This window comes from Salvelinus namaycush, chromosome 1 (assembly GCF_016432855.1).
Source record: "Salvelinus namaycush isolate Seneca chromosome 1, SaNama_1.0, whole genome shotgun sequence".
NCBI lineage: Eukaryota > Metazoa > Chordata > Actinopteri > Salmoniformes > Salmonidae > Salvelinus > Salvelinus namaycush.
Window position 1 is genome coordinate 74,924,356 of NC_052307.1, and position 23,265 is coordinate 74,947,620.

Consider the following 23,265-nt stretch of genomic DNA (forward strand, 5'->3'; position numbering starts at 1 on the left):
CAGCCACACGCCATCACAACACCCACACACTGACACACAGCCACACGCCATCACAACACCCATACACTGACACACAGCCACACGCCATCACAACACCCATACACTGACACACAGCCACACGCCATCACAACACCCATACACTGACACACAGCCACACGCTATCACAACACCCATACACTGACACACAGCCACACGCCATCTCAACACCCCTACACTGACACACAGCCACACGCCATCACAACACCCATACACTGACACACAGCCACACGCCATCACAACACCCATACACTGACACACAGCCACACGCCATCACAACACCCATACACTGACACACAGCCACACGCTATCACAACACCCCTACACTGACACACAGCCACACGCCATCACAACACCCCTACACTGACACACAGCCACACGCCATCACAACACCCATACACTGACACACAGCCACACGCCATCACAACACCCCTACACTGACACACAGCCACACACAGCAATGACACAGTGAGCACTCAGTGAGAACATGCAGGTTAGGTCCACGTGACACCTCTCTGTCAGAGCTGGAAGAGGAGCTGGAATAAGTCATTATTACAGAGGGGGATGATAGTATTGAGGAAGAGATGAAGAGGAAGAATGGGTCCAGCAGCAGAAGAATGACAGACTTTAGGCCCAGCTATAGAAGGAATGACCAGACAGAGACAGACCGTGTGTTAGTGGGGGTAGAGACAGACCGTGTGTTAGTGGGGGTAGAGACAGACCGTGTGTTAGTGGGGGTAGAGACAGACCGTGTGTTAGTGGGGGTAGAGACAGACCGTGTGTTAGTGGGGGTAGAGACAGACCGTGTGTTAGTGGGGGTAGAGACAGACCGTGTGTTAGTGGGGGTAGAGACAGACCGTGTGTTAGTGGGGGTAGAGACAGACCGTGTGTTAGTGGGGGTAGAGACAGACCGTGTGTTAGTGGGGGTAGAGACAGACCGTGTGTTAGTGGGGGTAGAGACAGACCGTGTGTTAGTGGGGGTAGAGACAGACCGTGTGTTAGTGGGGGTAGAGACAGACCGTGTGTTAGTGGGGGTAGAGACAGACCGTGTGTTAGTGGGGGTAGAGACAGACCGTGTGTTAGTGGGGGTAGAGACAGACGTGTCAGTGTGTTAGTGGGGGTAGAGACAGACCGTGTGTTAGTGGGGGTAGAGACAGACCGTGTGTTAGTGGGGGTAGAGACAGACGTGTCAGTGTGTTAGTGGGGGTAGAGACAGACCGTGTGTTAGTGGGGGTAGAGACAGACCGTGTGTTAGTGGGGGTAGAGACAGACAGTGTCAGTGTGTTAGTGGGGGTGGAGACAGACCGTGTCAGTGTGTTAGTGGGGGTGGAGACAGACCGTGTCAGTGTGTTAGTAGGGGTGGAGACAGACCGTGTGTTAGTGGGGGTAGAGACAGACCGTGTTAGTGTGTTAGTGGGGGTAGAGAAAGACCGTATCAGTGTGTTAGTCGGGGTAGAGACAGACCGTGTCCGTGCGTTAGTGGGGGTGGAGACAGACCGTATCAGTGTGTTAGTGGGGGTGGAGACAGACCGTATCAGTGTGTTAGTGGGGGTGGAGACAGACCGTATCAGTGTGTTAGTGGGGGTGGAGACAGACCGTATCAGTGTGTTAGTGGGGGTGGAGACAGACCGTATCAGTGTGTTAGTGGGGGTGGAGACAGACCGTGTCAGTGTGTTAGTGGGGGTAGAGACAGACTGTGTTAGTGGGGGTAGAGACAGACCGTGTTAGTGGGGGTAGAGACAGACCGTGTTAGTGGGGGTAGAGACAGACCGTGTCAGTGTGTTAGTGGGGGTGGAGACAGACCGTGTCAGTGTGTTAGTGGGGGTAGAGACAGACCGTGTCAGTGTGTTAGTGGGGGTGGAGACAGACCGTGTTAGTGGGGGTAGAGACAGACAGTGTCAGTGTGTTAGTGGGGGTGGAGACAGACCGTGTCAGTGTGTTAGTGGGGGTGGAGACAGACCGTGTCAGTGTGTTAGTGGGGGTGGAGACAGACCGTGTCAGTGTGTTAGTGGGGGTGGAGACAGACCGTGTCAGTGTGTTAGTGGGGGTGGAGACAGACCGTGTCAGTGTGTTAGTGGGGGTGGATACAGACCGTGTCAGTGTGTTAGCGGGGGTAGAGACAGACCGTGTCAGTGTGTTAGTGGGGGTAGAGACAGACAGTGTCAGTGTGGTGAGGTGATGAGGTAGTGGGTTAGTGACAGTGAGGTGATGTGATGAGGTAGTGGGTTAGTGACAGTGAGGTGATGAGGTAGTGGGTTAGTGACAGTGAGGTGATGTGATGAGGTAGTGGGTTAGTGACAGTGAGGTGATGTGATGAGGTAGTGGGTTAGTGACAGTGAGGTGATGTGATGAGGTAGTGGGTTAGTGACAGTGATGTGATGAGGTAGTGGGTTAGTGACAGTGATGTGATGAGGTAGTGGGTTAGTGACAGTGATGAGGTAGTGGGTTAGTGACAGTGATGTGATGAGGTAGTGGGTTAGTGACAGTGATGTGATGAGGTAATGGGTTAGTGACAGACCGTGTCAGTGGGGTGAGGTGATGAGGTAGTGGGTTAGTGACAGTGAGGTGATGTGATGAGGTAGTGTGTTAGTGACAGTGATGAGGTAGTGGGTTAGTGACAGACAGTGGGGTGATGTGATGAGTTAGTGGGTTAGTGACAGTGAGGTTAGGTAGTAGGTAAGGTTGCAAAATTCTGCTAACTTTCCCCCAAATTCTTACGTTTTTCAGAAATCCTGGTTTAAGGATTACGGATTCTTCTTCCTTCCTGATTCCAGGAATCTTACAAACATGGTTTCTGGAAAACCCTAGTCGTGTTGGGTTAGTGAGTAGTAATGGTGAGGTGTAGCTCTGGAAAACCATGGTAGTGTTGGGTTAGTGAGTAGTAATGGTGAGGTGAAGCTCTGGAAAACCCTAGTAGTGTTGGGTTAGTGAGTAGTAATGGTGAGGTGTAGCTCTGGAAAACCCTGGTAGTGTTGGGTTAGTGAGTAGTAATGGTGAGGTGAAACATGATTTCTGGAAAACCCTAGTAGTGTTGGGTTAGTGAGTAGTAATGGTGAGGTGAAGCTCTGGAAAACCCTGGTAGTGTTGGGTTAGTGAGTAGTAATGGTGAGGTGTAGCTCTGGAAAACCCTAGTAGTGTTGGGTTAGTGAGTAGTAATGGTGAGGTGTAGCTCTGGAAAACCCTGGTAGTGTTGGGTTAGTGAGTAGTAATGGTGAGGTGAAGCTCTGGAAAACCCTGGTAGTGTTGGGTTAGTGAGTAGTAATGATGAGGTGAAGCTCTGGAAAACCCTGGTAGTGTTGGGTTAGTGAGTAGTAATGGTGAGGTGTAGCTCTGGAAAACCCTAGTAGTGTTGGGTTAGTGAGTAGTAATGGTGAGGTGAAACATGATTTCTGGAAAACCCTAGTAGTGTTGGGTTAGTGAGTAGTAATGGTGAGGTGAAGCTCTGGAAAACCCTGGTAGTGTTGGGTTAGTGAGTAGTAATGGTGAGGTGAAGCTCTGGAAAACCCTAGTAGTGTTGGGTTAGTGAGTAGTAATGGTGAGGTGTAGCTCTGGAAAACCCTGGTAGTGTTGGGTTAGTGAGTAGTAATGGTGAGGTGAAGCTCTGGAAAACCCTGGTAGTGTTGGGTTAGTGAGTAGTAATGGTGGGGTGAAGCTCTGGAAACCCCTGGTAGTGTTGGGTTAGTGAGTAGTAATGGTGAGGTGTAGCTCTGGAAACCCCTGGTAGTGTTGGGTTAGTGAGTAGTAATGGTGATGTATAGCTCTGGAAAACCCTGGTAGTGTTGGGTTAGTGAGTAGTAATGGTGAGGTGTAGCTCTGGAAAACCCTGGTAGTGTTGGGTTAGTGAGTAGTAATGGTGAGGTGAAGCTCTGGAAAACCCTGGTAGTGTTGGGTTAGTGAGTAGTAATGGTGAGGTGAAACATGATTTCTGGAAAACCCTGGTAGTGTTGGGTTAGTGAGTAGTAATGGTGAGGTGTAGCTCTGGAAAACCCTGGTAGTGTTGGGTTAGTGAGTAGTAATGGTGAGGTGTAGCTCTGGAAACCCCTGGTAGTGTTGGGTTAGTGAGTAGTAATGGTGAGGTGAAGCTCTGGAAAACCCTGGTAGTGTTGGGTTAGTGAGTAGTAATGGTGATGTATAGCTCTGGAAAACCCTAGTAGTGTTGGGTTAGTGAGTAGTAATGGTGAGGTGTAGCTCTGGAAAACCCTAGTAGTGTTGGGTTAGTGAGTAGTAATGGTGAGGTGTAGCTCTGGAAAACCCTGGTAGTGTTGGGTTATTGAGTAGTAATGGTGAGGTGAAACATGATTTCTGGAAAACCCTGGTAGTGTTGGGTTAGTGAGTAGTAATGGTGAGGTGAAGCTCTGGAAAACCCTGGTAGTGTTGGGTTAGTGAGTAGTAATGGTGAGGTGTAGCTCTGGAAAACCCTGGTAGTGTTGGGTTAGTGAGTAGTAATGGTAAGATGAAACATGATTTCTGGAAAACCCTGGTAGTGTTGGGTTAGTGAGTAGTAATGGTGAGGTAAAACATGATTTCTGGAAAACCCTGGTAGTGTTGGGCTAGTGAGTAGTAATGGTGAGGTGAAGCTCTGGAAAACCCTGGTAGTGTTGGGTTAGTGAGTAGTAATGGTGAGGTGTAGCTCTGGAAAACCCTGGTAGTGTTGGGTTAGTGAGTAGTAATGGTGAGGTGTAGCTCTGGAAAACCCTAGTAGTGTTGGGTTAGTGAGTAGTAATGGTGAGGTGAAGCTCTGGAAAACCCTAGTAGTGTTGGGTTAGTGAGTAGTAATGGTGAGGTGAAGCTCTGGAAAACCCTAGTAGTGTTGGGTTAGTGAGTAGTAATGGTGAGGTGAAGCTCTGGAAAACCCTAGTAGTGTTGGGTTAGTGAGTAGTAATGGTGAGGTGAAGCTCTGGAAAACCCTAGTAGTGTAGGGTTAGTGAGTAGTAATGGTGAGGTGAAGCTCTGGAAAACCCTAGTAGTGTTGGGTTAGTGAGTAGTAATGGTGAGGTGAAGCATGCCAAGCGGTGATTAGGAGACTTTCACAGCCCTGAGCAGGTACCAGTTCATACTGTACAGACAGACACCTTGATACTACCTTGTTGGACCTGAGAGCTCCAGATACACAGTTTGGGCTGAGGAGATCCATATAGCCTTCAACACACTACACAACACACAAAACACACATGCACAAAACAAACAAAACAGAAAATGAAGAAAACAAAAATGAAAGGGTTGTCTGGATGGTAGATACACGCAGCCACACACACAGTCAGTGTGTCAATACGTGGATGAGGCAAAGGCTTCTCCCAACCCAAACAATGTCCTATCACATGGTAACAGAGTGGAGTGCTGGGGAGACAGGAGACGTCTCTCTCAATGCAATGGCAGTGGGTGGAGGGGAGGGTGGGGCACGGTCTCAACACCAAAGTCTAAATAAACACACCTTAAAGAGTCTAGTTCCTGGAAGTCAGCTATAAGGTTCCTCTTCAGTTTGGAATCACATCTTCACCTTTCTACTCAAATCTCAACAAAGCAGGATCTATGTATGTGGTTAGAATTTAGTTTAGAAAGGAGATGCTCCATATAAGATGTCTGTCTGTGTTAGTGGATGTCTGCAGACATGATAATGAACAGTTTAATAATAATAATACTAATAATAGAGGTGATGATAGTAGTAGTGATGGTGTGCAGACATCACAGAATTCTCTGTTCTTGATTACACAATACAAGGCCGTCAAAACCATAATAATAACAACAGAAGTGTGTGTGTGTGTGTGTGTGTGTGTGTGTGTGTGTGTGTGTGTGTGTGTGTGTGTGTGTGTGTGTGTGTGATATACACTACTCTTCAGAAGTTAAATTAACTGGGCCATAATGTACAAAATAAATTATGGACCTTACTCAAAATACAGGATATATAAAATATAAATCAATACAATTTGGGGTTTGAAGAACTATTGTTGTGAAGATGATTCTAAGGACACATCCAGACAGATGATCTGTCTGACATGGTGCATGTTGTAGGAGAGGCTGTACTGGAGGAGGTAACACTATGTAAAACCTGTTTCTCAGTAGTTACCTGCTATGTACTCATTAACAAGTTAGGTGATATAATGACACCTTTCTGAATACACTTAATTAATCATTAACAAGTTAGGTGCTATAATGACACCTTTCTGAATCCACCTTGAAACATATAATGACCATTTGACTTGTTTAATGTGTAAGTAATAACCAGGTAAATGAAGGACGCCTGATGTATGAGACCAGACATGCTGTAGGGGAAGTGGAGGGACAGACAGACACAGATTGTACCAGGGGTCCAGTTTAGCTCGTTACCTCGCTCTGCTTCCTCTTCTTAGTGAAGATATAGCGAATCAGAGTCTCCTGAAGAACTTCCTGTTTCACCAGGTAGTGCCAGAGACGCCTCGCAGGAAACGAAATGTGGTTCTTATTCCTGGAACACGAGACACACACACAGAAACATGTGAGAACATGTGTGTGTGTGTGTGTAGACTACGTTCTGTGTGTGTGTGTGTAGTCTATGTTCTGTGTGTGTGTAGTCTATGTTCTGTGTGTGTGTGTGTAGTCTATGTTCTGTGTGTGTGTGTGTAGTCTATGTTCTGTGTGTGTGTGTGTAGTCTATGTTCTGTGTGTGTGTGTGTGTAGTCTATGTTCTGTGTGTGTGTGTAGTCTATGTTCTGTGTGTGTGTGTAGTCTATGTTCTGTGTGTGTGTGTGTAGTCTATGTATCTGTGTACTCTATGTATCTGTATAGTCTATGTATCTGTGTAGTCTATGTATCTGTGTAGTCTATGTATCTGTGTGTGTGAATAATACCCACTTGAAAGGTGTGTTGTCAGGCTCCAGCATGGCCTTGTGTCTCAGTATGGCGGGCCCCCCTCCTGTGCTGAGGTCAGTGGGGTAGGTGTTGATGTAGTTGGGAGGAGGACCATCAAACTTGTTCATCCTCTCCTGGAGTATGGTCTCCCAGTTCTCTAGCGTCTTCAGCACAGCATTCCCCAGAGGAGACGTCACCGGCAGGTCTGATGGAGGGAGGAGAGGACGATAACAGAAAGAAAAACTGTTTTGGTTGCGCCGCTCTAGAGAGTGAGTGAGAGAGTGAGTGAATGAGAGAGTGAGTGAGAGAGTGAGTGAGTGAGTGAGTGTGATGAATATTTTCCCGGTATATTACAATTGTTCCATCCACAGAATAATTCACTTTTCTCCCGGGATACCTGGAATATCCCGCCAAAACTGGAAGTGTTATTCAAAAGCATTATAAAGTATAGAAATAGGCCTGTCTGGATGTGATTAGAGCTTTAATCCAAAATTAAACTCTGATGCTACCTGAGCCTGACGAGCCCTACATTAAAGACATTTACTGAGCCGAACATTAAAGACATTTACTGAGCCCAACATTAAAGACATTTACTGAGCCCTACATTAAAGACATTTACTGAGCCCTACATTAAAGACATTTACTGAGCCCTACATTAAAGACATTTACTGAGCCCTACATTAAAGACATTTACTGAGCCCTACATTAAAGACATTTACTGAGCCCTACATTAAAGACATTTACTGAGCCCTACATAAGACATTTAATGAGCCCTACATTAAAGACATTTAATGAGCCCTACATTAAATACATTTGATGAGCCCAAGCCCAAAAAAGTCCAAACGATTGTGCCATTATCCAATACATAGGCCTATATGATATAGTCTACTGCACATTATGCACGACAGAAAAACATTGAAGCCCATAGATGTAGCTAGATATATGCTCTCTTGTGTAAGTCAATGAAACTAGCTCCAGTAGGCTAATCTGTTTGAGTGTGAACTGTATTACTGTAATGTATTGTATTATACTGTATTATATGAACTGGAATTACTCACCTCGTTCAAACCATGATAAAGCAGGGAGACACCATGTGATTCTAGTGCAGCACATGCCGCCTACAAAGTTACAATTACAGGCTAGCAAATTAGATTTTAATTCTGAAATTGAATAGGGCCTATTTGTATAATTAGTCGGCTGACCTTTCATAATATTTCCCCTAATGTTATTAGCCTACCTCCTCTTCCTCGATTGTTGCTTCAATCCTTCCTCTCTTTCAACAGTTAAATGAAATACGTTTTGTTGTCCTTATCTTCATCATTCTAAAGACATCATTGAATAATATAGGACCAGAATTAGATGCAGGAGGCTTTCCCTTCTCTTCATGAAGATTGAATGGTTATGGGTCTGAATAAATAACTGCTATAACCTACCGCCATCGTGAGTTCACTCTTCTTTCAAACTACCTGTGAGTTCTATTGGCTGCTGTATTTAACATTCAGCAAACAAGAGTTAGCGTCCCTCTTCTAACAGTCTATTGGTATAAGAAATGCTAAAATATAATAATGTCCAGCGAACTGTTCTAGTGTAGCTTTTCCTGCATGGGACTCCAAGAGCTGAGGAGCGTTATTTAAGGAGAGGCCAGCGGAGCACAGGTTTGTGCATATTGAGCAAGAGACAAGAGGCTATAAATTACAAGCTTATTATGCATAACCCATCATTCATTAGCTAAATATAAGACTAATACCGCATTGAATGTATTACCTGAAAGAGGTAGGCTAGGACATCTATATACAGGGCTATATATCAATCTAGAACAGGATGATCTATTTTGGATGCAATTTGAATGGAGTTGATGGAGAAAGAGAAAGACTGCACGTGCACTGATTTAAAGCAACGATATTCGAGTGACAGACTGTTTTAAAACTCTGCAGCTACAAAAATATATACACTGCTCAAAAAAATAAAGGGAACACTTAAACAACACAATGTAGCTCCAAGTCAATCACACTTCTGTGAAATCAAACTGTCCACTTAGGAAGCAACACTGATTGACAATCAATTTCACATGCTGTTGTGCAAATGGAATAGACAAAAGGTGGAAATTATAGGCAATTAGCAAGACACCCCCAAAAAAGGAGTGATTCTGCAGGTGGTGGCCACAGACCACTTCTCAGTTCCTATGCTTCCTGGCTGATGTTTTGGTCACTTTTGAATGCTGGCGGTGCTCTCACTCTAGTGGTAGCATGAGACGGAGTCTACAACCCACACACGTGGCTCAGGTAGTGCAGTTCATCCAGGATGGCACATCAATGCGAGCTGTGGCAAAAAGGTTTGCTGTGTCTGTCAGCGTAGTGTCCAGAGCATGGAGGCGCTACCAGGAGACAGGCCAGTACATCAGGAGATGTGGAGGAGGCCGTAGGAGGGCAACAACCCAGCAGCAGGACCGCTACCTCCGCCTTTGTGCAAGGAGGTGCACTGCCAGCGCCCTGCAAAATGACCTCCAGCAGGCCACAAATGTGCATGTGTCTGCTCAAACGGTCAGAAACAGACTCCATGAGGGTGGTATGAGGGCCCGACGTCCACAGGTGGGGGTTGTGCTTACAGCCCAACACCGTGCAGGACGTTTGGCATTTGCCAGAGAACACCAAGATTGGCAAATTCGCCACTGGCGCCCTGTGCTCTTTACAGATGAAAGCAGGTTCACACTGAGCACATGAGCACATGTGACAGACGTGACAGAGTCTGGAGACGCCGTGGAGAACATTCTGCTGCCTGCAACATCCTCCAGCATGAACGGTTTGGCAATGGGTCAGTCATGGTGTGGGGTGGCATTCTTTGTGGGGCCGCACAGCCCTCCATGTGCTCGCCAGAGGTAGCCTGACTGCCATTAGGTACCGAGATGAGATCCTCAGACCCCTTGTGAGACCATATGCTGACACATGCACATTTGTGGCCTGCTGGAGGTCATTTTGCAGGGCGCTGGCAGTGCACCTCCTTGCACAAAGGCGGAGGTAGCGGTCCTGCTGCTGGGTTGTTGCCCTCCTACGGCCTCCTCCACGTCTCCTGATGTACTGGCCTGTCTCCTGGTAGCGCCTCCATGCTCTGGACACTACGCTGACAGACACAGCAAACCTTTTTGCCACAGCTCGCATTGATGTGCCATCCTGGATGAACTGCACTACCTGAGCCACGTGTGTGGGTTGTAGACTCCGTCTCATGCTACCACTAGAGTGAGAGCACCGCCAGCATTCAAAAGTGACCAAAACATCAGCCAGGAAGCATAGGAACTGAGAAGTGGTTTGTGGTCACCACCTGCAGAATCACTCCTTTTTTGGGGGTGTCTTGCTAATTGCCTATAATTTCCACCTTTTGTCTATTCCATTTGCACAACAGCATGTGAAATTTATTGTCAATCAGTGTTGCTTCCTAAGTGGACAGTTTGATTTCACAGAAGTGTGATTGACTTGGAGTTACATTGTGTTGTTTAAGTGTTCCCTTTATTTTTTTGAGCAGTGTATATATCTTTACAATTAAGAAATAAGGTGACCCCTGAAAGCCAGATGGAGTTGTGTATATTAGACAACACTTGGTTTTATATTACTGTAATATAGACTATGCTGCAGAAAATACAGGCCTTCCTGTCACAAGAAAACAAGTTACCATGAGATGATAAGTCTACATGCATTATGAACTGTGCTCCACCCTGAGACGGGCTCTCTGTCCCCACCCTGAGACGGGCTCTCTGTCCCCACCCTGAGACGGGCTCTCTGTCCCCACCCTGAGACGGGCTCTCTGTCCCCACCCTGAGACGGGCTCTCTGTCCCCACCCTGAGACGGGCTCTCTGTCCCCACCCTGAGACGGGCTCTCTGTCCCCACCCTGAGACGGGCTCTCTGTCCCCACCCTGAGACGGGCTCTCTGTCCCCACCCTGAGACGGGCTCTCTGTCCCCACCCTGAGACGGGCTGTCTGTCCCCACCCTGAGACGGGCTGTCTGTCCCCACCCTGAGACGGGCTGTCTGTCCCCACCCTGAGACGGGCTGTCTGTCCCCACCCTGAGACGGGCTGTCTGTCCCCACCCTGAGACGGGCTGTCTGTCCCCACCCTGAGACGGGCTGTCTGTCCCCACCCTGAGACGGGCTGTCTGTCCCCACCCTGAGACGGGCTGTCTGTCCCCACCCTGAGACGGGCTGTCTGTCCCCACCCTGAGACGGGCTGTCTGTCCCCACCCTGAGACGGGCTGTCTGTCCCCACCCTGAGACGGGCTGTCTGTCCTCACCCTGAGACGGGCTGTCTGTCCCCACCCTGAGACGGGCTGTCTGTCCCCACCCTGAGATGGGCTGTCTGTCCCCACCCTGAGTGTTGATGATTCATTATGCAGAGGCCATAGAGAAGACAGATTTAGACATCACATATAATTTAACATTTCCATTTCACTCCTTGCTGTTCATATAAATAATTTATTATCATTTACCGGTTTCTCGCAGTTATTTATCCCGGGAAATGGAGTGGTTTTGGGCAGTAAATCCCGGTAAACGGTTTCCTGCCATTCAACCCTAGTGTGTGGGTGTGTGTGTACCTGTGAAGTCCAGTCCAGTGAGAGGGAGGAAGGTCTTGACGTTATGTAGAGCCAGTTTCACCATGACCAGACGGATCAGAGACCAACTACACACAGAGACAGAGAGAGGAGAGAGGAGAGAGAAGCGAGAGAGGAGAGAGAAGCGAGAGAGGAGAGAGGGGAGAGAGAGGAGAGAGGGGAGAGAGAGGAGAGAGGGGAGAGAGGAGAGAGGAGAGGAGAGAGAGGAGGGAGAGAGAGAGAGGAGATAGAAGTGAGAGAGGGGAGAGAGAGAGAGCATACCATGACATTACAGGTAACATGGCAGGGTGTTGAATCTTAGTAGAAAATACTCAGTGAACAATCAGTGTACCACGGCCCAACAGAAAGGGCTGTCCAGAGCTGAACTCTACTTAGATGTCAAATAGGAAAAGGCACAACAATGACACACCTGTATGAGTTGGGGTCAGAGTGTTCAGTCATCTGTGTGTCAGAGAGGAAGGCATCATCATCATCGTCGTCGTCATCCTCCTCTCCGCTCTCATCTGAGTCGTACAGAGCTCCACTGTCTGACAGGGGCAGGAAGGGCTGGGGGGGAGGAGGAGGAGAGAGAGGAGAGCTTATTTGTTTGTGTCTATTTTGATGTTTTAATGACTGTTTGTACCAACAAATGGTTTGTCAGTGAGCGTATGTATACAGTGATGTTGTGCGGAGCAGCATCACGCCTTACTTTGGCCACAAAGTAGTCCCACATGCTGAGCTCTGGAGGAATGAACTTCTCCCTGTAGGCGGGTCTCTCTGCAGGGACGGGAGGGGGGGTGGCAGGGACCTCCTTTACTGGACGACCAGGAACCAGCATCCTCATATTAAACCTTCGTCTGAGTCTGTCCACATCCTCTGCCAGGGGAGGGGCTGGCACGGCTAGGCGAGGGGATGGTGGGTGTGGGAGAGAGATTGTTAATACATATGTTTTTTATTATAGAAACATTTTTACATGACTGCTGACTTGTAAGAGATGAAGAGGAGTTGATCACTCATCATCGTCTTCATCACCTAGTAGAGCTCAGGAGAGGTTTGGGGGTACAGGAGGAAGGCACAGCACCAGGGTTTAGGCTCAATTCCATTTAAATTCAGGAAACAAACTGAATTGATTGAACTGATTATTGACTCCAGTAACCCTGCACAGCATCTGTGTTAGTGTTAGGGCCCAGCGTCTTCCTGGTCAGGTCACATGGTTATGGTCAACTCTGGGCTCAAGACATGGAGACACAGAAACACACACAGAGGAGAGCGGACACGACAGACACAGGACACACGCGTTTTTACACAAACCTGGACCGTTATCCTGGGTGACTATCTCTGGAACCACTGAGACGAGAGACAAACGAAGACAACAGCGTAAGACGTACACAAGACACAGACACGTACAACACACACACGTACAACACACACACACGTACAACACACGTACAACACACACACACACGCGCGTACAACACACACACACGTACAACACACACACACACGTCAGACTACGAGACAATACAGTCAAGGTGATCACAATAACTCATAATACTATATCATGATGAGACAAGACAAGGAGAATGGTTATGAATGGTTATGAATGGTTATATGGCCAGAGGTTTCAAATAATATTCTAATCAACGTCTGTCTGCTGGTTGAAAGGCTTCTGAGTCCTTGAGTGTAATCTGCATGGCTTGTGACCTGGTATAAAACAGAGAGAGACCAAGGACCCTTATATCTCAGCTCTCCAGAGGGTGTGTGTGTGTGTGTGTGTGTGTGTGTGTGTGTGTGTGTGTGTGTGTGTGTGCGGCAGACAAGGTAACAGTACTTTTTACAGAGCTGATTCTTATCGACTACTTGGCATTTTGAAATAAAGCATTCTTCTCTCAACTCTTCTCCTCCACCCTTCTCTCCCCTCCTCTCCTTTCCGCTGTTCTCTCCTCTCCACATCCTCTTCCAGCCTCTTTTCCTCCTCTCCTCTCCTTTCCACTGTTCTCTCCTCTCCACATCCTCTTCCAGCCTCTTTTCCTCCTCTCCTCTCCTTTCCACTGTTCTCTCCTCTCCACATCCTCTTCCAGCCTCTTTTCCTCCTCTCCTCTCCTTTCCGCTGTTCTCTCCTCTCCACATCCTCCCCCACCAGCCTCTTTTCCTCCTCTCCTCTCCTTTCTGCTGTTCTCTCCTCTCCACATCCTCCCCCACCAGCCTCTTTTCCTCCTCTCCTCTCCTTTCCGCTGTTCTCTCCTCTCCACATCCTCCCCCACCAGCCTCTTTTCCTCCTCTCCTCTCCTTTCCGCTGTTCTCTCCTCTCCACATCCTCCCCCACCAGCCTCTTTTCCTCCTCTCCTCTCCTTTCCACTGTTCTCTCCTCATCCTCCCCCACCAGCCTCTTTTCCTCCTCTCCTCTCCTTTCCGCTGTTCTCTCCTCTCCACATCCTCCCCCACCAGTCTCTTTTCCTCCTCTCCTCTCCTCTCCACATCCTCCCCCACCAGCCTCTTTCGCCTCCTCTCCTCTCCGCTGTTCTCTCCTCTCCACATCCTCCCCCACCAGCCTCTTTTCCTCCTCTCCTTTCCGCTCTTCTCTCCTCTCCACATCCTCTTCCAGCCTCTTTTCCTCCTCTCCTCTCCGCTGTTCTCTCCTCTCCACATCCTCCCCCACCAGCCTCTTTTCCTCCTCCTCTCCTTTCCGCTGTTCTCTCCTCTCCACATCCTCCCCCACCAGCCTCTTTTCCTCCTCTCCTCTCCTTTCCGCTGTTCTCTCCTCTCCACATCCTCCCCCACCAGCCTCTTTTCCTCCTCTCCTCTCCGTTCCGCTGTTCTCTCCTCTCCACATCCTCCCCCACCAGCCTCTTTTCCTCCTCTCCTCTGTTCTCTCCTCTCCACATCCTCCCCCACCAGCCTCTTTTCCTCCTCTCCTCTCCTTTCTGCTGTTCTCTCCTCTCCACATCCTCTTCCAGCCTCTTTTCCTCCTCTCCCCTCCTTTCCGCTGTTCTCTCCTCTCCACATCCTCCCCCACCAGCCTCTTTTCCTCCCCTCCTCTCCTTTCTGCTGTTCTCTCCTCTCCACATCCTCCCCCACCAGCCTCTTTTCCTCTCCCCTCCTTTCCGCTGTTCTCTCCTCTCCACATCCTCCCCCACCAGCCTCTTTTCCTCCTCTCCTCTCCTTTCCGCTGTTCTCTCCTCTCCACATCCTCCCCCACCAGCCTCTTTTCCTCCTCTCCCCTCCTTTCTGCTGTTCTCTCCTCTCCACATCCTCCCCCACCAGCCTCTTTTCCTCCTCTCCTCTCCGCTGTTCTCTCCTCTCCACATCCTCCCCCACCAGCCTCTTTTCCTCCCCTCCTCTCCTTTCTGCTGTTCTCTCCTCTCCACATCCTCCCCCACCAGCCTCTTTTCCTCCTCTCCTCTCCTCTCCCCATCCTCCCCCACCAGCCTCTTTCGCCTCCTCTCCTCTCCGCTGTTCTCTCCTCTCCACATCCTCCCCCACCAGCCTCTTTTCCTCCTCTCCTTTCCGCTCTTCTCTCCTCTCCACATCCTCTTCCAGCCTCTTTTCCTCCTCTCCTCTCCGCTGTTCTCTCCTCTCCACATCCTCCCCCACCAGCCTCTTTTCCTCCTCCTCTCCTTTCCGCTGTTCTCTCCTCTCCACATCCTCCCCCACCAGCCTCTTTTCCTCCTCTCCTCTCCTTTCCGCTGTTCTCTCCTCTCCACATCCTCCCCCACCAGCCTCTTTTCCTCCTCTCCTCTCCTTTCCGCTGTTCTCTCCTCTCCACATCCTCCCCCACCAGCCTCTTTTCCTCCTCTCCTCTGTTCTCTCCTCTCCACATCCTCCCCCACCAGCCTCTTTTCCTCCTCTCCTCTCCTTTCTGCTGTTCTCTCCTCTCCACATCCTCTTCCAGCCTCTTTTCCTCCTCTCCCCTCCTTTCCGCTGTTCTCTCCTCTCCACATCCTCCCCCACCAGCCTCTTTTCCTCCCCTCCTCTCCTTTCTGCTGTTCTCTCCTCTCCACATCCTCCCCCACCAGCCTCTTTTCCTCTCCCCTCCTTTCCGCTGTTCTCTCCTCTCCACATCCTCCCCCACCAGCCTCTTTTCCTCCTCTCCTCTCCTTTCCGCTGTTCTCTCCTCTCCACATCCTCCCCCACCAGCCTCTTTTCCTCCTCTCCCCTCCTTTCTGCTGTTCTCTCCTCTCCACATCCTCCCCCACCAGCCTCTTTTCCTCCTCTCCTCTCCGCTGTTCTCTCCTCTCCACATCCTCCCCCACCAGCCTCTTTTCCTCCCCTCCTCTCCTTTCTGCTGTTCTCTCCTCTCCACATCCTCCCCCACCAGCCTCTTTTCCTCCTCTCCTCTCCTTTCCGCTGTTCTCTCCTCTCCACATCCTCCCCCACCAGCCTCTTTTCCTCCTCTCCTCTCCTCTCCACATCCTCCCCCACCAGCCTCTTTTCCTCCTCCCCTCCTTTCTGCTGTTCTCTCCTCTCCACATCCTCCCCCACCAGCCTCTTTTCCTCCTCTCCTCTCCTTTCCGCTGTTCTCTCCTCTCCACATCCTCCCCCACCAGCCTCTTTTCCTCCTCTCCTCTCCTCTCCGCTGTTCTCTCCTCTCCACATCCTCCCCCACCAGCCTCTTTTCCTCCTCTCCTCTCCTTTCCGCTGTTCTCTCCTCTCCACATCCTCCCCCACCAGCCTCTTTTCCTCCTCTCCTCTCCTTTCCGCTGTTCTCTCCTCTCCACATCCTCCCCCACCAGTCTCTTTTCCTCCTCTCCTCTCCTTTCCGCTGTTCTCTCCTCTCCACATCCTCCCCCACCAGCCTCTTTGCCTCCTCTCCTCTCCTTTCCGCTGTTCTCTCCTCTCCACATCCTCCCCCACCAGTCTCTTTTCCTCCTCCCCTCTCCTTTCCGCTGTTCTCTCCTCTCCACATCCTCTTCCAGCCTCTTTTCCTCTCCCCACTTCTCCCCCACCAGTCTCTTTTCCTCCTCTCCTCTCCTTTCCGCTGTTCTCTCCTCTCCACATCCTCCCCCACCAGCCTCTTTTCCTCCTCTCCTCTCCTTTCCGCTGTTCTCTCCTCTCCACATCCTCCCCCACCAGTCTCTTTTCCTCCTCCCCTCTCCTTTCCGCTGTTCTCTCCTCTCCACATCCTCTTCCAGCCTCTTTTCCTCTCCCCACTTCTCCCCCTTTCACCCACATCCTGAAAGAACACTTGACTTCAAAGAAAAGTTATCAAGTCTAAATGTGAACACAAAAGCATATCGATTTATTTGACACAATCTGCTAATAATGTCTGATCACTAAAGGTTGTTTCCAAAACAGTATTCAGAAGAACTGATGTTCAGAATTAGTTTGTCTACCATCACATCTAATAAGTAATAATAAATATGTTGAATTACAGTTGTGTTTCTTTCATCAATACCACAATCACATGCTAGTAACTAACATACTAATGGAGGAACAACACGGTTACTACAGTACACCATCACGGATACTACTGATTCCCACTAGATCACCCAGGCAGTGGAGGCTGGTGAGGGGAGGATGGCTCATAATAATGGAGGAACAACACGGTTACTACAGTACACCATCACGGATACTACTGATTCCCACTAGATCACCCAGGCAGTGGAGGCTGGTGAGGGGATGATGGCTCATAATAATGGAGGAACAACACGGTTACTACAGTACACCATCACGGATACTACTGATTCCCACTAGATCACCCAGGCAGTGGAGGCTGGTGAGGGGAGGACGGCGCATAATAATGGTTTGAATGGAAATAATGGAATAGAATCAAACACATGGAAACCATTCACTCCATTCCAGACATTACTATACAGCCCAGTTAGTGTTTAAAAAAAATAAATATATATTTTACCTTTATTTAACTAGGCAAGTCAGTTTAAGAACAAATTCTTATTTTCAATGACGGCCTAGGAACAGTGGGGTAACTGCCTGTTCATGGGCAGAACGACAGATTTGTGACTTGTCAGCTCGGGGATTTGAACTTGCAACCTTTCGGTTACTAGTCCAACGCTCTAACCACTAGGCTACCCTGCCGCCCCGTGTTCCTGGTTTACCCTTAGTGAAGGCAGACCTATAGCCCAGTTAGTGTTCCTGGTTTACCCTTAGTGAAGGCAGACCTATAGCCCAGTTAGTGTACCTGGTTTACCCTTAGTGAAGGCAGACCTATAGCACAGTGAGTGTACCTGGTTTACCCTTAGTGAAGGCAGACCTATAGCACAGTGAGTGTTCCTGGTTTACCCTTAGTGAAGGCAGACCTAGAGCCCAGTTAGTGTACCTGGTTTACCCTTAGTGAAGGCAGACCTATAGCCCAGTTAGTGTTCCTGGTTTACCCTTAGTGAAGGCAGACCTATAGCACAGTGAGTGTACCTGGTTTACCCTTAGTGAAGGCAGACCTATAGCACAGTTAGTGTACCTGGTTTACCCTTAGTGAAGGCAGACCTATAGCCCAGTTAGTGTACCTGGTTTACCCTTAGTGAAGGCAGACCTATAGCACAGTGAGTGTACCTGGTTTACCCTTAGTGAAGGCAGACCTATAGCCCAGTGAGTGTACCTGGTTTACCCTTAGTGAAGGCAGACCTATAGCCCAGTTAGTGTTCCTGGTTTACCCTTAGTGAAGGCAGACCTATAGCCCAGTTAGTGTACCTGGTTTACCCTTAGTGAAGGCAGACCTATAGCACAGTGAGTGTACCTGGTTTACCCTTAGTGAAGGCAGACCTATAGCACAGTGAGTGTACCTGGTTTACCCTTAGTGAAGGCAGACCTATAGCCCAATTAGTGTTCCTGGTTTACCCTTAGTGAAGGCAGACCTATAGCACAGTGAGTGTACCTGGTTTACCCTTCGTGAAGGCAGACCTATAGCACAGTGAGTGTTCCTGGTTTACCCTTAGTGAAGGTAGACCTATAGCCCAGTTAGTGTACCTGGTTTACCCTTAGTGAAGGCAGACCTATAGCACAGTGAGTGTACCTGGTTTACCCTTAGTGAAGGCAGACCTATAGCCCAGTTAGTGTACCTGGTTTACCCTTAGTGAAGGCAGACCTATAGCACAGTGAGTGTACCTGGTTTACCCTTAGTGAAGGCAGACCTATAGCCCAGTTAGTGTTCCTGGTTTACCCTTAGTGAAGGCAGACCTATAGCCCAGTGAGTGTTCCTGGTTTACCCTTAGTGAAGGCAGACCTATAGCCCAGTTAGTGTACCTGGTTTACCCTTAGTGAAGGCAGACCTATAGCCCAGTTAGTGTACCTGGTTTACCCTTAGTGAAGGCAGACCTATAGCCCAGTTAGTGTACCTGGTTTACCCTTAGTGAAGGCAGACCTATAGCCCAGTTAGTGTACCTGGTTTACCCTTAGTGAAGGCAGACCTATAGCCCAGTTATTGTTCCTGGTTTACCCTTAGTGAAGGCAGACCTATAGCACAGTGAGTGTACCTGGTTTACCCTTAGAGAAGGCAGACCTATAGCACAGTGAGTGTACCTGGTTTACCCTTAGTGAAGGCAGACCTATAGCACAGTGAGTGTACCTGGTTTACCCTTAGTGAAGGCAGACCTATAGCCCAGTTAATGTACCTGGTTAAACCTTACAGTGCATTTCCACATAACACGATGGGGGCGATGAAACAACGGTGCCCCATTCATTTTCAATGGAGGGAAGTGAAGTGGGAGGGGGGACGGTTTGGCGATGCGAGCATGAATACGGCGGGAACAAAGTTGAAGAAAGCTGAAATTTATGCAAATACTCCGCGATATACCAACGCTATTGCCCAATCGAAGTTCACTCAAGCTTCCACCCCCTACGGGATTGGCTGTTGATACCTAGCCTGCTTGCTAGCACCCACATGAGGACAAAGCAAGCATGGATATCCGAATGATCGTGTTATGTGGAAATGCACTGTTAGTTAACCCAGACCTGAAACACAGTGAGTACCTGGTTTAGCCTTAGTCCCTGAGTCAGGTTCAGAGGTCACTGACGATGACGAGTCCGTTCTAGCTTTACCTGCTGCTGCTATGGTGACAGACAGATAGAGATGACACAATGAGATGAGATGGAAAACATGCACACACACACCTGCACAAACACACCTGCACAAACACACACACTCAGGTTCAGATGCACGATACAATGAGATGAGACCACAGCACACAATAACAGAGACAGACAGAGATCTATTTCTGTCCGTTCAGAGAACCATGAACTTCCAATGAATAGTATCCCTGCAGAAAAGACTAGCTAACTTTCTGAGGAACACACAGAGTGGGAAAACCACATTAGCGGCATTTACTGAACTGCAATACAGCAGCACAAAACCAGCACTGTAGTTTATCACTGCACCCAGCACTGCAAACCCACTGGAGCTCTGTTACTCACAGCTAGGTGCTGCTGTGTCCCCTGAATCAGTGTGCAGGGGCTGGGTGACACTGGGGCTGTGGGGAGGACCCTGCTCAGGCCTACCTGCCTCAATATCAACTGACACAGGGGAGAGGGGAGGGGTTATGTATGTCTGGCTAGTCATGGGAGGGAGGGGCTTGCGTCTGATTTCACAGGCTCAGGCATGAGTAAAAAAGGGGGGTGAAACAAGGGAGAGGGGGGAGTAGGGAAGAGAATGAGAGAGGTAAAGGTTAAAGGTTAAATAGAATGTTACAACAGGGGACAGAGAGGAGAGAGATGAGGGGAGACAGAAAACAGAGGACAGAACACAAAGGATAAACGAATGGGTAGAGGAGAGAGGTTGAGAGAAAGAGGGGTATAGAGGAGAGAGGTTGAGAGAAAGAGAGAGAGAGGATGAGAGGTAGAGATAGAGAGAAAGAGAGAGGTAGAGAGAAAGAGAGATAGAGAGGAGGATAGGTAGAGAGGGGTAGAGATAGAGAGAAAGAGAGAGGTAGAGAAAGAGAGAGGTAGAGAGGAGGAGAGAGGTAGAGGAGGAGAGAGGTAGAGAAAGAGAGAGATAGAGAGGAGGAGAGGTAGAGAGAAAGAGAGAGGAGGAGAGAGGTAGATGAGGAGAGAGGTAGAGAGAGGTAGAGAGGAGGTAGGTAGAGAGAGGTAGAGAGGAGGTCAGGGGTTACAAGCCGAGGGGTCTACTAATTTACCTGGAGTGATCTCGGCGTTCCGTTTGGGTTTGATGATGATTTTAGCCCCACCCCCAAACACGGCCGCCCACATCTTGTTGCTGAGGGGGTGAGCAGCGAGGCGGAACAGCTCGTTGCCAGCGTGCATGCCCAGCCCATGGATGAGCAGGGACAGGTAAACTGCCACCACAGCCTCACACAGCAACACATTGAGCTTGGGCTGATCCTCGCCCTGAGCTGACTGGAGCAGAGCAATCAGAGAGGACACACCTAGAGGGGGGGGGGAAGACAGACAGATTCATATAATTCATTTAATGTAATTACATTTATACAGAACACACTACTGATTAGTAAAATGAAGGTTTGAATGATAATAATAATGATATTATTAGATAGTTATGTATCACAGAACCACATTAGACTGATCTAATGATATTATTAGATAGTTATGTATCACAGAACAGCATTAGACTGATCTAATGATATTATTAGATAGTTATGTATCACAGAACAGCATTAGACTGATCTAATGATATTATTAGATAGTTATGTATCACAGAACAGCATTAGACTGATCTAATTATATTATTAGATAGTTATGTATCACAGAACCACAGACTTGTGCTGTAATAAGATTCCCGCTACATATTAACAGTGGAGAGATGGCGTGACACATCCATCCATCCCCGCGTCTCCTTCTGTTATATTCCCCACAGGCTACAGAGCTGCTATTACTGAGTACCATCTGTTTCTCTCTCGCTGTTAGTCATCTCTCTCTCTCTGCTTCTGTCAGTCATCTCTGTGTCTCTCTCTGTCTGTCTTCTCTGTATCTCTCTCTCTCTCTATCAGTCCTCTCTCTGTCTGTTCTCTCAATTAAATTATTTTTGTCCTCTCTCTCTGTCCTCCCTCCCCTTCCCTCTTTCCCTACCTATTGACAGATACAGCAAACATAGCAGTCATGTTGTCCATTCAGCTGTCTGCTCAGACGATGTTTAGATTGACATTCATTTACTGTGACTGGCAGAGCTGTGTGTGTACCTGGCCACTGCACGGGGGCAGAGCTGTGTGTGTACCTGGCCACTGCACGGGGGCAGAGCTGTGTGTGTACCTGGCCACTGCACGGGGGCAGAGCTGTGTGTGTACCTGGCCACTGCACGGGGGCAGAGCTGTGTGTGTACCTGGCCACTGCACGGGGGCAGAGCTGTGTGTGTACCTGGCCACTGCGCGGGGGCAGAGCTGTGTGTGTACCTGGCCACTGCGCGGGGGCAGAGCTGTGTGTGTACCTGGCCACTGCGCGGGGGCAGAGCTGTGTGTGTACCTGGCCACTGCGCGGGTGCAGAGCTGTGTGTGTACCTGGCCACTGCGCGGGGGCAGAGCTGGGTGTGTACCTGGCCACTGCGCGGGGGGCAGAGCTGGGTGTGTACCTGGCCACTGCGCGGGGGCAGAGCTGGGTGTGTACCTGGCCACTGCGCGGGGGCAGAGCTGGGTGTGTACCTGGCCACTGCGCGGGGGCAGAGCTGGGTGTGTACCTGGCCACTGCGCGGGTGCAGAGCTGGGTGTGTACCTGGCCACTGCGCGGGGGCAGAGCTGTGTGTGTACCTGGCCACTGCGCGGGGGCAGAGCTGGGTGTGTACCTGGCCACTGCGCGGGGGCAGAGCTGGGTGTGTACCTGGCCACTGCGCGGGGGCAGAGCTGGGTGTGTACCTGGCCACTGCGCGGGGGCAGAGCTGGTGTGTACCTGGCCACTGCGCGGGGGCAGAGCTGTGTGTGTACCTGGCCACTGCGCGGGGGCAGAGCTGTGTGTGTACCTGGCCACTGCGCGGGGGCAGAGCTGTGTGTGTACCTGGCCACTGCGCGGGGGCAGAGCTGTGTGTGTACCTGGCCACTGCGCGGGGGCAGAGCTGTGTGTGTACCTGGCCACTGCGCGGGTGCAGAGCTGTGTGTGTACCTGGCCACTGCGCGGGTGCAGAGCTGTGTGTGTACCTGGCCACTGCGTGGGTGCAGAGCTGTGTGTGTACCTGGCCACTGCGTGGGTGCAGAGCTGTGTGTGTACCTGGCCACTGCGCGGGTGCAGAGCTGTGTGTGTACCTGGCCACTGCGCGGGGGCAGAGCTGTGTGTGTACCTGGCCACTGCGCGGGTGCAGAGCTGTGTGTGTACCTGGCCACTGCGCGGGGGCAGAGCTGTGTGTGTACCTGGCCACTGCGCGGGGGCAGAGCTGTGTGTGTACCTGGCCACTGCGCGGGTGCAGAGCTGTGTGTGTACCTGGCCACTGCGCGGGGGCAGAGCTGTGTGTGTACCTGGCCACTGCGCGGGGGCAGAGCTGTGTGTGTACCTGGCCACTGCGCGGGGGCAGAGCTGGGTGTGTACCTGGCCACTGCGCGGGTGCAGAGCTGGGTGTGTACCTGGCCACTGCGCGGGGGCAGAGCTGGGTGTGTACCTGGCCACTGCGCGGGGGCAGAGCTGGGTGTGTACCTGGCCACTGCGCAGGGGCAGAGCTGGGTGTGTACCTGGCCACTGCGCGGGGGCAGAGCTGGGTGTGTACCTGGCCACTGCGCGGGTGCAGAGCTGGGTGTGTACCTGGCCACTGCGCGGGTGCAGAGCTGGGTGTGTACCTGGCCACTGCGCGGGGGCAGAGCTGGGTGTGTACCTGGCCACTGCGCGGGGTCAGAGCTGGGTGTGTACCTGGCCACTGCGCGGGGTCAGAGCTGGGTGTGTACCTGGCCACTGCGCGGGGTCAGAGCTGGGTGTGTACCTGGCCACTGCG

The 23,265-nt window shown here is 50.2% G+C and overlaps 1 protein-coding gene across 1 annotated transcript in view; it reads right to left on the reverse strand.

Moving 5' to 3' along the window:
* LOC120052969 (dmX-like protein 2) overlaps positions 1-23,265 on the reverse strand; it is an 84,926-nt gene that overhangs the window by 15,318 nt on the left and 46,343 nt on the right. The window contains exons 39-46 of the mRNA XM_039000221.1: positions 20,522-20,770; positions 19,362-19,439; positions 12,148-12,338; positions 11,869-12,005; positions 11,442-11,527; positions 6,865-7,066; positions 6,361-6,478; positions 5,120-5,185 (exon numbers count right to left, since the gene is read on the reverse strand). Of these exons, the coding sequence (XP_038856149.1) occupies positions 5,120-5,185; positions 6,361-6,478; positions 6,865-7,066; positions 11,442-11,527; positions 11,869-12,005; positions 12,148-12,338; positions 19,362-19,439; positions 20,522-20,770 (1,127 nt within the window). The remainder of the gene's footprint in view (positions 1-5,119; positions 5,186-6,360; positions 6,479-6,864; positions 7,067-11,441; positions 11,528-11,868; positions 12,006-12,147; positions 12,339-19,361; positions 19,440-20,521; positions 20,771-23,265) is intronic.